This window comes from Mugil cephalus, chromosome 6 (assembly GCF_022458985.1).
Source record: "Mugil cephalus isolate CIBA_MC_2020 chromosome 6, CIBA_Mcephalus_1.1, whole genome shotgun sequence".
In the NCBI taxonomy this organism is placed as follows: domain Eukaryota; kingdom Metazoa; phylum Chordata; class Actinopteri; order Mugiliformes; family Mugilidae; genus Mugil; species Mugil cephalus.
In genome coordinates, this window is record NC_061775.1 from 15,479,731 (window position 1) to 15,496,021 (window position 16,291).

A 16,291-nucleotide genomic window follows, 5' to 3' on the forward strand; every position below is an offset into this window, starting at 1 on the left:
AATTCTTTACCCAATTACGTGGATCTTCCCATCAGGAGGACTCAGAGGATGACGAGACAGAAAGGAGACCCAGTGAAGAGCTGGTGTCAGAGGCTGAGCCTGCAACTGAAACTGAAGATGGTGAGGATCATTCAGAAAGGTTTTACTTTTGTCAGGCATTCGGCTCCAAAATATTTCACTGCAGCTGGGGTGTTCTGTTCTGTAACCGCTTTGTCTCTGGAGGGTCGCAGGGGGAGCTGGGGTAGGGGTAGGATTAGGGTCGCCCTATCATTTATATACTTTAAACTAGACATCTTATCAACTGATATGGATTTTTTAGGGCCGATACTAATACCAAAGTTGTTTACGTTAGTCTTGGCAGATGGCCGATACTTGCTGCCAATTTTTGAATATATTTGAAACCTTACTTTTTCTGCCTCCATTTACATGATAACAAATGTTAAGAGTCTCAATTTAACCAAGAACTTAAAAATGTATTGAACTCAAGGAATATTTAACACTCTTATGTACAAAATAAACAGGTAAGAAGTAGAGCGCAGGCGTTTTCTAGCTTCCAGCTGCACGCACTCTGTTAGTGGGGGAAGGGCAATGTATGGGCTGCATGGGTCCACAATGTCTGCATTATTCCCACAGGCACAGGGCTGTCTGTGGATATGTCTGTATGTAAAATCTTACCATGAAAAAAAAATATATATACAGTGGGGGAAATAAGTATTTGATCCCCTGCTGAATTTCTAAGTTTGCCCACTTCCATAGAAATGATCAGACTCTGTTTTTTATGGTTGTTTACTGGTTATGGGTATAGACAGAATATCAATCGAAAATGCATAAAAAACACACAATCTAAAAGTTATAAATTGTTATGTATTTTATTAAGGGAAATAAGTATTTGATCTCCAACAATTCACTTAGAATTCAGGCTCCTACAGATTGGCTGGTGCGCATGTGGCACACAGCTGTGCTCAGTCAACTAATTACCAATACTCCTGATCTTAACTCGTCATGTATATAAAGCACACCTGCTCTAAGAATCAGTTTCTTACATTCCAACTTCTACAGCACCATGGTCAAAAGATGTCAGGGACAAGATTGTAGACCTGCACAAGGCTGGTATAGGTTACAAAACCATCAGCAAAAGGCTTGGTGAGAAGGTGACAACTATTGGTGCCATTATTCGCAAGTGGAAGACCCATAAAAGGACCATCAACTGTCCTCGGTCTGGAGCTCCCCGCAAAATCTCGCCTCATGGAGTGAGGATGATGATGAGAAAGGTGAGGGAGCAGCCTAAAACAACACGGCAGGAGCTTGTTAATGATCTGGAAGCAGTTGGGACCTCCATCACCAAGAAAACAGTTGGCAACACACTGCGCCGTTATGGATTGAACTCTTGCAGTGCCCGCAAGGTCCCCCTGCTCAAGAAGGCACATGTACAGGCCCGCCTTAAGTTTGCCAGTGAACATCTAAATGACTCAGAGAAGGCTTGGGAGAAAGTGCTGTGGTCTGACGAAACCAAAGTTGAGCTATTTGGCATTAACTCGACCCGCCGTGTTTGGAGGATGAAAAAACGTGAGTATGACCCAAAGAACACCATACCCACGGTTAAGCATGGAGGTGGAAACATCATGTTTTGGGGCTGTTTTTCAGCAAAGGGTACAGGGCAACTTCACCGCATTATGGGGCCAATGAATGCAGCCATGTACTGTAACATCTTGGACAAAAACCTTCTTTCCTCAGCAAGAACACTGAAGATGCCTCGTGGGTGGGTTTTCCAACATGACAATGACCCAAAACATACTGCCAGGACAACAAAGGAGTGGCTCAAGAAGAAGCATATTAAGGTCATGGAGTGGCCTAGTCAGTCTCCAGACCTTAACCCGATCGAAAACCTGTGGATGGAGCTGAAGCTCGAGTTTCCAAGAGGCAGCCAAGAAACTTGAAGGATTTAGAGACTGTCTGTAAAGATGAATGGGCCAAAATCCCTCCTGCGCTGTGGGCAAACCTGGTGACCAACTACAAGAAACGTCTCATCGCTGTGCTTGCCAACAAAGGTTTCTCTACAAAGTACTGACTTGTGTTGTGCTTGGGGATCAAATACTTATTTCCCTTAATAAAATACATAACAATTTATAACTTTTAGATTGTGTGTTTTTTATGCATTTTCGACTGATATTCTGTCTATACCCATAACCAGTAAACAACCATAAAAACCAGAGTCTGATCATTTCTATGGAAGTGGGCAAACTTAGAAATTCAGCAGGGGATCAAATACTTATTTCCCCCACTGTATATATAAAAATATATTTATCAGCGAACCTTCCCATGTATTGGCCGATGCTGATACCAGTCAAAGAAGTCAAATATTGGCCTGATAAATCGACCGTCTGGTATAGCAGTCGATATCTATGCACACAGATGGTAAAATAATAACCTATTATCCCAATATTAACTGTTTTAACACGTTAAATTCAACCTAATCTTGTCATCCGTGCTCTAAACAATGAATATTAGCTTAATGAAACATGTAGTTTTGACAAAAAAAAAAATAGATCTTAGAGTTGAAGTATGCCTATATATAGTTATTATTTTATCCCACATTCACTTGGGAAGGTGATGGTCAAAATATTCAGCGAAGTTCTTCAGAGTGCAAACCTGAAATAATATATATACTACAGACAAGAACTAATTTCGTGCCAAAACTACATGTTTCTTTAAGCTGATATTGATTGGATTAAGCATTGATGACAAGATTAGGTTGAATTTAACATGGTAAAACGGTTAATATTGGGATAATTCGTTATTATTTTACCATCTTTACACTTCACTTCTTTTGCTGATTTTATGAGTGTCATAGTGATGTGTGAGCTTCAGAGAGCGATTGATTATCTCTGTTTGAGATCACAGTGGTTACAGCAGTGAAACAGTTTCTGTCAGGAGTTTATACCAAAACGACACGTCTCTAATCCCAGATAGGTCTGTTAAATCATAACAAATCATTCAGGACATAATGTTGGAGGATGAAGTATGTACATTTCTTCTGCCTTTGAGCCACAATTGTGTGTACATAAAGTGTGTCTTGTGTTCATATGAGGAGTCATCTTTTTTTTTTTGTGTGTAGAAAATATGTCTGGTTGCTGCATCCTGACGGAGAGTGACACAGACCTGGTGGTGGAGTATGAGGATCAACCAGGCACTGGCTCCCACGTAGAAGGTGAGGAGCAGTCCCTGTCAGACTCCAACACGGTCAACCAGGACCAGGACTCCTTCAGCATCCTGGAGGGGGACTCCCTGCTGGAGCCTGAGGGGCCACAGCTGGACATGCCACCTCTGTTTGTTCATGTCACCTGTTCTGTCAACATGAAAAGCTGCCATGGCTCCATGCCCATACAAACACTACCCACCTGCCTCGGTGAGTGCAGCTCTCTTTGCTTCCGACTTTCACAGCACTGGAGCGCGTTGTATTGGCCACAGTTTTAGATATACTGTAAGACATCTGGTTAAGGTCTCCGAGTCCCTCCTATGTACGAAGGACTTTTATCAGTCGTATTATATCAATAAAATGGGACAGTCTTCCTCCTCTTACTCATTCAAGTTTAATCTTACATTATACATAATTAGTTCTGTTTTATTTAAAAGGTGACCTTCTTTTCTTTTTTTTGCAGGTGAGATTATTTCCTGTCTGGAGAACGCTCAGACCCTTCAGTCTGTCGATCTGAATGAACTCTCAGTCACGCTAGATATTTTTGTCCTGACGCTACCTCTGGAGATTGAAGTCATGGCTGATTTCCATCATAACAGGTGAGTCAGAATGTGACTATGAAGCCTGGCTCCTGCCTGGAAATAATATATACACTACTGGTGTATTAAATTTCTCATGTTTATATATATATATATATATATATGAATATGTTTTTGAAGGATGAAATAAAAAGAGTTTTTTCATCAGTTACATCAACTTTATGTTCACCGAAGAAGCAATGAAGCTTTCAAAGAGAAGAACAGCATGAATACTATTAACAGGAAGTTCAGAGTTATCAGTCTTTGCTGTAGCTGTTTAAGAATGTGGTTGAATTCATTCCCAAATGTGTTCTGGGTTTGAATCTCTCAAACGCGTCCTCAATTCATCCTGTATGCCTGGGATGGATGTAAATGTAAGGTCTGAACAGGGTCATGTATCAATGGAGACAATTAAAACTAAAGGTAATCAAGACATTCTGGAGTAAAACGTACTGCAAAGTGTCAGAAGGAATCCCAACTACAGTCATTTTGTCTGTTTTCTTTCAATTTATTTTAAAAAAGAAACGTTGGTTTAATCTTAACAGAAGAGTATCAGTCACTGCAGCCTTGTATATATGTAAATGTGTATATATTTATCACATAGACTTAGCGCATATGCTAAATCCATTTCCAGTCTTCTTGTTACTTTCATCTGATCGCACATGGTTTAGCTTTAAATGTTGAAATGGTGTAAAGGAAAGCGAAAATAATGAACCAATCAGCCGTTTGTTAGGAGACTGAATTGATCTTTTCAGTCATTTGTCAGCCGAAGAGCTTTCGGTCCAGCATGAAGCCGCTGGCAGGATTAGTGTTTTGTGTATAACATGCTAATCAGGCATAAAGCTGGAAATTGTAATCACGCCTCTTTGCAAATAGAGTGTTTTCATCCAGCCATGTTTTACCGGCTTCACATCACATCTCTTTGTGTGCAGGTACACCTCGGAGAGCAGCGTGTCCCTGAATCGCTCACCATTACAGCCCTCCTCCTATCGCTCTGACGAGGAGCTGATGGACAGTATGAAGGAAGCAGGTGTCGATGGGTGGGTTTGTTCAACACATGTTAATTAGTTGTGCACCACTGTACTGGGTGAATTCTTCTGTATCTGATCTGTGTCTGGTCTTCCACCAGGGTTTCTGCTGATTCCTTAGCCAAGCTCCCACATCCTCAGAAGTTGTCAATTCTTGCCACAATGGATGAGGTGAGACTGATTTTTATGGTGGCTGGCATCTTTACCTATCTGTGTGTATCTATTCTTCACCGACACTTTTTTCCGACTCCCTCGTGCGCGTTTCAGATCCGCTGGCTGCTGGAGGATGAGATAGTCTCCGCCCTGCGCCACTCGCGGGTCATCAGCTCGGCCACGCTGCACAAAGTAGCTGAGCACGTCTCGCGCTCCTGCGGTCGACCCCACTGTCACTGCGAGGACGTCCCGCTGCAGTTCGTCTTCGGGCCTGAGCAGTCTCTGGAAAAGTTCAAAGAGGCAAGGACTTTTTTTTCTTCCAGATTTCACTGTTCTGATCATAGGAAGGTGTCACTCGAGCAAACTCTTAGACGTGTGAATGCGGTGTATGACGGGACGCTCTTGATGACTATTGTCGCTCTGCAGGAGTTTCGGCGCATGTCGTTCTGCGGCTACGTGCTGAACGGCGAACAGAACAGCTTCTACTACTTGTCCCTGAGCAGACTTCACCCTCGGAGGATCAGCGCTGCCAAGAGGCTGTCTGAGAGCAGGGCGGAGCCCGTACAGCACACCAACCCGTGCAGCTCTGCAGCTGAGGCCGAGGCCACGGTGCTGGAGAGTGAAACGGAGGCTCGGCCAGACAGCGAGGTCAGCTGTTGTCACGGTGATGTGGTGGAAAACTGTATTTGTAAATTTAAAAAAACGCTTTATGTCTGTCAACCACCTGTTTGGGGGATCAGTTTTCAAATCAATCAAAGAAAACAGTGCTCCATCAGCAGGGAGAACATACCATATCCATTTTTTAAGGTTTACTTTTATTTTAGAGGAGGAAATCCTGAGGTACAGCCGATAAAACGAGCTGACATGAACATTACCCAGCTTTTTCTTTTTCTTTTTTTTTTTACTTTCCATGTGCAGGGTGAGGACAAGAAGTCCATCTTTGCTGCTGCAGAAGCTTTACGTGACACAAATGCAGACACTACTGAACCAGTCAGAGCCTTGAAGCCTGAAGCAGACGACTCCGTTAGCATGTCGGGGGACAGAGGTCAGACCAGCACCCCCCAGCCGATGACTGAATGCAGCAGGGAGCCCAGCTCACCCCCGAAAACGCCGTCCAGCGTCAGCCTGGCTGAGTCCATACAGTCGGCCTCTCACAGTGAGTCTGAGACACACGTTTTAAAATGATTTTTTTTATTAAACCCACATGTGCAGCGTATAGGTGTTAAATTACACACATCATCAGTGTCAGATGTCTGACTAGTGGACATTTATTGTAGCAGCCTGACTGCAGTCCGTCCCTGATGTTATTGACCCTGACAGGGGCTTGCAGTGTTTCTGTGCTGTGCCTTCACTCGTTGTTACTAAAGCCTTGAACTGCTTTTACAGAGGATGGGTTTTGTGAGTTCCTTACTGACATGAGTGGATCTTTCCTAACTGACTGAGGTCGAGGTAGTTAACGTACTGAAACCAAAGCGGAGTTACTTTCAGTCAAAATGTATATGTATATGCATATATATGGAAAGTACATTAATGAACTAAATGACCTCTAGACTGAAAAGTCACAGTGATGAATTATTGTAATTCTTTTTATTTAGAGTTAACTACTTACAAAAGCAAATACTAAAAATGTCTCAAGTGTGGTCATTTTAATAAAACTCTCAAGAGAAATAGAAAGTCTAAACAGGGAGGCTGAATACCACTTGTACCCATTATGGTGTGTTGTGTCAATGTGTGGATGAAATGTCTTGATGTCTCTTATTTTGACGCCTTCTGACGGCAGCAGGGGACTTTCTTTAATTCTGGCAACTTTAAATTTCGGAAAGGTCACTGTGACTTCATGAAATGGATGAATAGAAAAACAGTTTTTTACTTTATTGACATCATAAAAGAAGACAAATGACTGTATCACATCTGTCACACAGGGATAGTGCTGTATAAAGGTAGAGCAGGTATACCTTCCCTAGTTCTGTAACTCCAGCAAAGAGATATTTAGAACAATAAATTAAGACAACAAATGAATTAAAAATGATAAGTAGTTGAAATGATAGTTCAAATGATAATAACAACAGTAGCTATTTAATAATGGGGTCATGTAGACATGTTTTACATTCTGTAGCCACTGAGCGATCGTGGGAGGGTCAGGTTTCATCCTATTAATCATTTTTCTTGCAACATCAATATAACATTGTTTTGTGGTGATCAGGAAACACGTCTCAGTCCACGGAGAGATCCATTTGCCAAAGTCTTATCAAGTTCTCTTTTTTTTTTTTGACATTTTTCCAGAAAATTTGTATTTTCGAGCAGAGTACGTTCGCCGGCCATACCACACGTCCTCCAGCATTTGTTGCTGGAGTTGTTTTCAGAGGTTATCAAATGTTGTCAACGGTGTCCTGAGGAACCTGATTTCCAGTCAGATTCCTCACAGAGTTGGCATCCAACCCCCTTACGGCATCTGGAACATATGTTTTCCCAGGAGTCAAAAATAATAGAGTCATCTATTATTGCATTCAGCTCCAGGATGATGACATTTTATATCTGGAAGATCGAATGTCTGCTTCCCTGTGATTCATATTTGTCCTTAAAAACACTTTAATTTAATTCCTGCACTGCAGCCCCTCACTGCAATTTATGACTCTGAATAGACGCAGATGTAAGTTGCAGCTTAACGAGTTGTGACAAAACTAATGCCGCTCCGTCAACAAAATTAAGAAATCTGTTTTACCGTCAGAAGGATGTTGTGTTTGCATAAATTAAAGTGAAATTGTGTCTTCTCAGGCTGCGGTAAACTCAGGCCAAGTCGGGTCCAGAGTGTCGTCTCCAGTCAGGGAAGCATGGACTCGGACATGCAGGGTAAGTGCTGCGAAAAGCTCGAAGACGGCTGAGCAGTAGATTTTTACTTCACCATTTCTGTTCTTTCACATTATTATTTATTTTATTGCAAGTGTGGGGAAAAAAAACACTTGTTAACATTTCAGTTTGTGTCTTTAAATCAAAATATTTTGCGTGTTTGTGGAAGAAAACATTTTACTGTCACTCTGCTAAACAGCTTATGGAGAGTTCTTTGTTTGTAGGTTATTGCGATTTTGCTTATAACTCACATGGTTTCACTTATCTCTTGCTTTTCATCTTTCAGTGAGCCTCTTATTTCTTGATCCCTACAGAGGGACAGACGCTGTATGTGTGTCTTCAGGGACAAAGTCATTTTTTTAAAGGGAGTTTATTGCAGCACCTTTCTTGGTGTCAGTCAGAGCTAAGGATGTGCTCAATAGTTTGAAGAGTGAAATTATAACAAATGTACACAATACTAAGAACATCAACTAATCAGTGTGTGCCGCCCTGAATAGAAAGTGTTAATACCTCAGATTGTTAGATTTTGAACTCATTTGCGTTCATCTGTTTTACAGTAATACACCAATCAGCCACAACATTATGACCACAGGAGAAGTGAATCACGTTGACCATCTTCTGACAATACAATGTTCTGCTGAGAAACATTTGGACCTAGATTTAGATATGTCCCACCCACCTAGACCAGACCAGACCAGACCAGACACCCCCACCTCATAGCTATACACCCCATAATGACACATGCACACACAGAAAAATGGTTCAGGAGCAACTCAAACAAACATGAAAAACAGCACAAGGTGTTGACCTGGCCTCCAAATTCACTAGGAGGCACAAGGGACAAATACACAATATTAGGAAGGTGGTCATAAAGTTATGCCATATTGGTGTACATATCTGCGATGCTTTAGTATTTCTGCTGCAAATCACCCCTGATAAGTGGCTAATTCATACAGTACGTACAGTGAGATAGTGAATCTTGTGCGCTGCACGACTTGATTTGACAATAGAGACGCTGAAGATGATGATGTCATGATACGGCCGCTTTGTCCGCGTGCGTTCGAAGGTTACGACGGCGGCAGCAGTGACTCAGAGTGTGAGAGCCCCACCACGGATGAGCAGGAGTGTCAGTCACCACCGATGCCGGACTTCTGGCTGATTGTCAAGATCCACCAGGACAGAGTGAAGGTCTACTCCCATTCCAGGTCAGACCTGCCTCAGGAAATGACAGCTATGGCCGGCGGTAGATTATCTATTTGACATTCAGCTTCAAACATTTCAAGACAAGGAGTTATGCACTGATCAGCCACAACATTATGACCACTGACAGGAGAAGTAAGTAACATTGACCGTCTTGGGACAGTGCAATATTCTGCTGGGAAACGTCTGGACCTGACATTTGTGTGGATGTTATTTAGACATGTACCACCCACACAGACCAGACCAGACACCTCCACCTCATAGCAATGACACTCTTTGATGGCAGCTCATCTACATATTTGACTGCTTAATTGTCAGAGTACTAGTTTGTGCGTGGTCTTTCAGGATTGAAGTTATTTTATCACTTATCTTCGTATACTGTAAGCTGAACTCTCTATTAAAATGATAAGAATATTGAACTCCAATTTAAGTAACTCCAAGGTATCTTAAATAGTTTGTTGTGTAGTGTAGGTTAGGCATTTATAAGCATTCTTTGCATCTGCCTGAGCCCATCCAGTCACTATAATTTACATGTTAATACTGAATATCTTTATTTATTGTGCTGTGGCTGAATAAAAATACTACCACTACTTGTTTGATCGGTGTACTGACTCTCGGATGCGTGTCCATGGCCGATGAGGCATTTCCTGTGATCTGTCATATTTTTTTACAGGTGCTTCACGGAGGGAAATGAGGTCGGTGCTGAGGAGCTGGAGAAGAAGGAGGAAGACCAGGAGCTGCCTGAGTATTTACAGCTGCATCAAATGGTGGTCAGGAAGATTGGTGAAATCTGCAGGATAGTCAATCAGGTTGGTCCCGTTGCTCCCGACAACCTGTGTCACAGAAAAGATGAGGAAAATGTGCCGCTCATAATTTAGTATCATAACATCGCACTGTGGATCTTGAATGCGAACCTCAGCCCAGAGTTGTATTAATTTAGTTTATTAAGTTCCAGTTTTCTGATTGTCTTCTTTCATAAACATAGACTCCAGTTCTGTTTCTGACGAGCTGCTGCGTCTCACACGTGAGAGTGTGAGGGTCCCGGGGTCCCGCTTGTTTCTCAGTGTCCCCTCTGTGTGTGTGTAGCGTATGCTGCTGCAGGACCTGCACGACAGCCATGTGTGTAACACACTACTGGTGGCGGAGAGCGAGGAAGACATCTGGAAGAACGAGTCTCTGTACAGGCCGAGGCTCAACACTACTGACGGTAAGGCAGCGAGAGGCAGTCAGGTTTACTTTTACTTGGCTACGTTTTTGGATTTTTCTGTGCATGTGAATAAAAAGTGGTGAAGAACACTTTTAGTGAATGGATCGTTTGCATTTGAGCATCTGATTGAGCGTCTGAAAATATTTTTTTATTTATATATTCTGTTAATACAGATTACAACACAGAGGAGAGCTACCCGGCCAGAGACTATCTGGCGGCCATGATGCAGTTCATCCCAGGACATTTCGCCTGTGAAGTGGTGTGGAGCACCATCATCCACATTCACCCGCGCCTCAAGATGGGACCCAACATGGGGGTGTCCAGGGGTGAGTGGCAAAGCTCAGTTTTGAAGGCATCACCGAGTGTGTCGGTGCATCTCAAAAGATGCCACCTGATCGTTAGAATAGTTGAACTGCATTTAATGAACACATTTCCAGTTTCTTGGTATTTTTGGCCTGTCATGATGTAACTTTCATTTTAGTTAGGAGAAGTTTATCGAGTGAACACCGTCTGTCTCTGTTTACTGCTTAATGCTCCTGAAATACACATTCCTTCCAAGGGAATTCCACTTAAATATCCTGTCTAGGATTTGATTAGAAACGTACGCCTCCTGTAAAATTAATAATAAAACAAGTTCAGTGGCTTCTCACATGGTCTACATTAAGAGTGACTAGTGTCTTGGGAGATGCTGCTGGAGCTTCTTCCCTCTTTTCTTCCTTCCTTCCTTCCTTCCTTCCTTCCTTCCTTCCTTCCTTCCTTCCTAAAGTCCTTCATTCCTTCTTTTGTTACCCATTTCCTTCCTTTACTCCTTCCTTTATTCCTTCCCCCTTCTATATTTACGAGATAAAGTCATTCTCGAAGATTAAAAAAGAAAATGATATTTTATAATGAAAGGCATTGCATGAACACATTCACCAAAAAAAAATAAAAACTCTCATGTGCAAAACAACGTACGAGTCACAATAAGTGCGGCGTCGTGTACCACACACAGGTGAGGAGTGGTAACAGTGAGCAGCAGGTGGGAGTGTGGCCACACTGAGCAGCTTAGCGTCTAATTGTAAATGTGTGCTCTCTGTTCGGAAGAGTGATGTGGACATTTGTCTCTAATATAGTGACGATCACATTCTTTAACGAGTCCACTTAATCTTCCAACACACTAAACTTCGTCAGTGGTTTTCACCTTCCCTCTTGCAGCGATCCAGGCCCTGCGCTCTGTGTTGAACTCCTTCTGCGTGGTCAACAGGAAGAACATGTTTGTCTACCAGGAACGTACGACCAAATCAGTCTTCTACCTCAGGTTAGCGTCCCTCCTAATTACTCAACTTCACGTTGGCTCTGCTAAGCTTCACATTTTTTCCATAGTTTATAAAGAGAGGTCACCTCCAGACACTCTAATAAACAGTATCTTATAAACCCTCCATCACATGCGGGGGAGGTTTGAGAGGACAAAACTGACCTGTAAACATTTTTGTTGGCACTGTGTTTACGAGGAGACTTCTTCTATCAGTCTGTTAAAAAAAGAAAAAAAATCCGAATCCATCCACATTTTTTATTTTTTTTTTCCTGACAGCACTATGTTTGAAGGGAAATCAGTGTAGCTGGAAATTGAATTGCTGTCAAACACAACATGCCTTGTAAACATCATTTTGGGATGTTCTGGTGGCCAGATGGTGCAGCTTACTGAGAAATTGGAGGAAGCATATCTGTGTCCTCCAAGACTCGGCTCGCGCAGTTCCCAATTCACTTCCCTGCCAAGACGTTAACGCGGGACGTCAGTCAAAAGTAGACATCTTTAAAGATGTAACAGAAAAATGAAATAAAATAAATGTGAAGCATGGCTGAACCTTTTTGAGCCTCAGAAGCTAGAAGCTGGCTTATTCTCACTTATTTTAATAGTGTAGCTGTTGTGTATTATGTGTAAATCTACTGTATGTGTGGACTTTAACTGCTTTACCACTATCCCAACTTGAACCTCATTAGACACTTGAATTAAACACTTAAAGTCAGCCTTGTTTTGAGTGTGCTGTCATTAACTGCTAATCGACTCTCTGTTATGTTGTTATAAAAAAAAAAAAACACTTGTTGGACGAGAGCAATGTGAGAAAATAGCGCTCTGAGGAAAGTGGTTGACATTTACAGTGATAGCAGAAGACGGAATCGTTTCCTAAGCCCAGGTCGGTCACGTCCGCTTCTAAACCTTCTGCTCGTGTTCACCCGACAGACTCTGTGAAACGTCACTAACTGGGAAATACTCTGATGTGGACGGGAACCTCCACTTGACTCGATCCATTGGGCTCGCCAGGAGTCAAGAGCCTTTGATTTCTGAGGAACTTACGGTAAGTGAGCAACTAGAGTGTCTGCCCATATGGACTGACACTGACATTTACAACGTCCTGTGGTTGTTGTAATTGGGCTATAACTATAAGACTCAGTGTGGCTTGAGACTTAAAAGGATTTAACAAATAAGACTGGTAAATCATGCACAGAACACAAGCTTGAATAATTCAATGCGCATAATAGAGATGTACGCCAATCCAACATAACATTATGACCACCTTCCATCCACTACACCAAACATTAGGGGAGTAGAAGAGCGTGTTCTCCAGCAGACTCGTTCAGCTTCGCTCCCATAGTGAACGCTGCAAAACTTCTTTTATACCAAACTCTATCTGGCTGTATAACAGCTCAGCCTTTTGTAACAATTAAGCCACTATGACCAATTCATTTCCCTTGTGGGTCATTAAAGTCTGTCTAAGTCTCGCTCTAAAACACTAATTTTTCACTTGTGTCCTGTGGTTCTTACAGTCTGTTAAAATAAATAAAACTCAAATTCAGTCAAATGTTTTCTTTCCATTGTCTCTTGGAATAAACTCTGACAGTACCAAGAAGAAAAAAAAATCCTCCAGATGTACATGCTGTAATGCACTCCAAGAGGAACTTCTAGTCAAACCTAACTGGGCTCATTCACACGTAAGGGGAGGTGTCCGAGCGGTCCCTGTTGGGAGCTGTTTTCCTCCAGTTTTTCAAAATCTAATAAGGATGTTCTTCCTTAATCTGATTAAGAGGTTTAGAGCCCTTTGATATATAGGTTGCTTGTAGCCATAAGTCATAGAATTCACACATGGAGGACTACAGGGTCAGTCACTGCAATTTAAAGTCCTGTGCCCCTCTACAACTTATGTAGTGAAAGTAAAATTGAACCCTGGGCCATTAGTGTGTTTGTGTGTGTGTGTGTGTGTGTGTGTGTGTGTGTGTGTGTGTGTGTGTGTGTGTGTGTGTGTGTGTGTGTGTGTGTGTATATATATATATATATATATATATATATATATATATATATATATAGCACTGATAAGGTGAGGAAGCAAGATTCATTCCTAGCCAGATTCATTCTTGCAGGGGTTGATACAGAAAGAAGCTGTGGTAGTACTGTCAACACCACTATCGTCGTTCCAGATCATCCCATGTCCCTGAACCAGGCTAAACTGTGCTGCTCTGTGAATACTAACAGGCAACAGAGTTTTGAAAGTTAATGGTTCTAGTCGTCTTCAGCAGCAGCAGAGAGAGGGGGAAAAAAAATGACGTCTATTGAAGAGAACATTTGGTACAATGCTGATTTTAATTGCTTTTGAACATCAATATTTATCATCAGTGTAGAGACACACGACAAATGACGAAGGTTTGCACCGTCTCACAGGTGATTCATGCACATATCGGTTTTCCTTCTTGTTCGACTAAAACCAGGGCCATATAGGCCGTGAATGATCTCTACTGTATTTTGAGCTGAAAAAACAAAGGACAAGCAGTTACAGAAAGTGAATGAATGAGTGTAGCCAGGGCCCGTATGCAGCGCATCAACTAAAACCTGCGATCACATTGTTTGTCTCGTCGGTTACAAGAAGATGCCACATCCCACACAGATGAAACTGCTCGGGCCCGTCCTAATTAAAGGCCGACTGCAGCGCTGGTGCCAGATCTTGCGCTGATCACATCTGCGGTATCTTGTTTCCTCAGGGCTCCAGGTCTTCTCTGGAGGGCTCACGGCCAGTTGGACAAGTAGACAAACACATCCTGTTGCTGGTGCATGGAGTCGGAAATGCAGGTAAGAGCAGCGTTTGTAACAAGGGTTGAGAAAAAATCAATAATAAAACAGACGGAAAATGCAGATAAGTTTGCTACAAGGTTAAGGTTGAAATTGTAGCTTTTGACAGGTCTTTGTGTGAACTATTACCTTCACTGAACTCCTATGAATAACGGTATATAATATGATATAGACCAGGACCGGGGTCTGGATCTGGATATTGAGTTGTGTTATTGTTTTGTAATGCAAACATACTGTACATCGTATGTACACCGATCAGCCACAACATTATGACCACTGACAGGAGAAGTTGCTGATGTTACTTAGACATGTACCACCCACCTAGGCCAGACCGGGCACCTCCACCCCACAGTCCTTGATGGTGGCAGCCATCCCCAGCAGGATGCAGCCTGACACACACAAAAACAGTCTAGGAACAACTCAGAAAACATGAAAAACAGCACAAGGTGTTGACCTGGCCTCCAAACTCAGTGGATTCCAGACTGATCAAGTATTTGTAGGGTGCACTGGGACAAACCTGACATCCTTCCTCTGATGAGTCACAACTGCTTTGGAGCAACGAGGGACACCTACACAATATTAGGAAGCTAAAATGCCATACCAGAGTAGTTTAAATGTTCAGGTTTCGGCTAATGGTAACATTAGCATTGCTCGTGGGTTGTTTGATCTGCCACCGGCTGATTCCGTTCCCTTACATGTCACATCCACTCTTTTCCCTCCTCATTTTTCTCACTTTCTCTTCGTACCTCTCATTTACCAGGCACGCCAAGAGGTTCACGATGACCACGCAATCCATCACGCAGTTTTTATTTATTATATTTATTACAAACAGTATTACGCACTCGGGAGAGGCGCCCACGGCGTTGTAGAATATGAGGCAGATTATGCGCGGTGGTTTTCAGCCGCTCCCTCAATCCCTTTGGCTGATCGTGTTCCTTGTGGTAAATCAGAGTGGAGTTTTTTTTTTTTTTTTTTTTGGGCACCAGTCAACACAAGCGAAAGCCCGTAGCAGTGCCGAGTGCTCCTGAGTGGAACGAGCCTGTGATGGCATGGCGATGAGAGGGTGGAAAACAGCCAGAGCCGGGGACAGATTTGGTAACGTCCTCCGCTGCACCTCTCCCGTCAGTGAACAGGGTCAGATGATAGAGCACGTGTTTGTCACTTATCCGCACAGCCGTTGTGTCCACTGATGTTTAGAATAAGATGAGTTGTGTCGTACGCAAGTTACGTTGGTTTTATGTGTTGTTTATGTGCTGTTATTCTAAGGGAGGTTTAGTAAACCCAAATTTATTTTGAGATACTGTAGCGTACATTTGTTTAATTTTATTTTGCATTTGCAAAGACACTGGTAACGGGGAAAATTTGTTCCATTTCACCACTATTTAAAACCCCTTACCATTTAATGAAAGCACACAGTCTCGGTTATTATATGATGGACGTGTGGGAGTGTTCCTTAACGGCTATTTTTTGCTATGTACTTGTATGTTGTTGTGATTTGGTGGCGTATTTAAAGCTGCCTTGTGGGGCCTTCAGTACAAAGAGCTGCTGTTCCTCCCGTGGACGTGTTGATGGGGCTGTTGTACTGTGAATCTCTTTCTATCAGAGAGGCTTTACTTCTGGGTTTCTCATTAAAATCCTCCTCTGCTCCTTCCACTCATGGTGTTTTGAAGGTATCTTAATCATCCCGAATTTCAAGTATACTTAGCATTGTCATTAATAAATTAGACATTTATTTTACCCCAAAGCTCATAACCTTGTAAAACACAGAGTTTTTCTATTTAAAGCAGGAGTTCATGCATGCCCTTTAAAAATTTTTTTGAAAAACTGAATATCCACTTGAGTTGCTTTCGCAAGCATCTCCACTCTATGTACTCACTTATATTTGGATTTTTCTTTTAAGACACAGCATAACTATTTCATAAATGTATATTAATCTTCTAAAAAGGTGAATAAATTGGTTCCTTCTTTTTGTTATACTGTATT

At 42.2% G+C, this 16,291-nt stretch overlaps 1 protein-coding gene across 7 annotated transcripts in view; it reads left to right on the forward strand.

Annotated features, from left to right (window-relative positions):
* Positions 1-16,291, forward strand: part of szt2 (SZT2 subunit of KICSTOR complex) — an 84,095-nt gene that overhangs the window by 19,971 nt on the left and 47,833 nt on the right. For all 7 annotated transcript variants that reach the window (XM_047586781.1, XM_047586783.1, XM_047586788.1 and 4 more), the window contains 16 exons: positions 36-120; positions 3,116-3,406; positions 3,660-3,795; positions 4,707-4,814; positions 4,904-4,973; positions 5,070-5,255; positions 5,382-5,603; positions 5,874-6,111; positions 7,731-7,805; positions 8,869-9,007; positions 9,676-9,811; positions 10,089-10,209; positions 10,383-10,535; positions 11,404-11,506; positions 12,431-12,545; positions 14,221-14,308. In XM_047586781.1, coding sequence (XP_047442737.1) covers positions 36-120; positions 3,116-3,406; positions 3,660-3,795; positions 4,707-4,814; positions 4,904-4,973; positions 5,070-5,255; positions 5,382-5,603; positions 5,874-6,111; positions 7,731-7,805; positions 8,869-9,007; positions 9,676-9,811; positions 10,089-10,209; positions 10,383-10,535; positions 11,404-11,506; positions 12,431-12,545; positions 14,221-14,308 — 2,266 coding nt within the window. The remainder of the gene's footprint in view (positions 1-35; positions 121-3,115; positions 3,407-3,659; positions 3,796-4,706; positions 4,815-4,903; positions 4,974-5,069; positions 5,256-5,381; positions 5,604-5,873; positions 6,112-7,730; positions 7,806-8,868; positions 9,008-9,675; positions 9,812-10,088; positions 10,210-10,382; positions 10,536-11,403; positions 11,507-12,430; positions 12,546-14,220; positions 14,309-16,291) is intronic.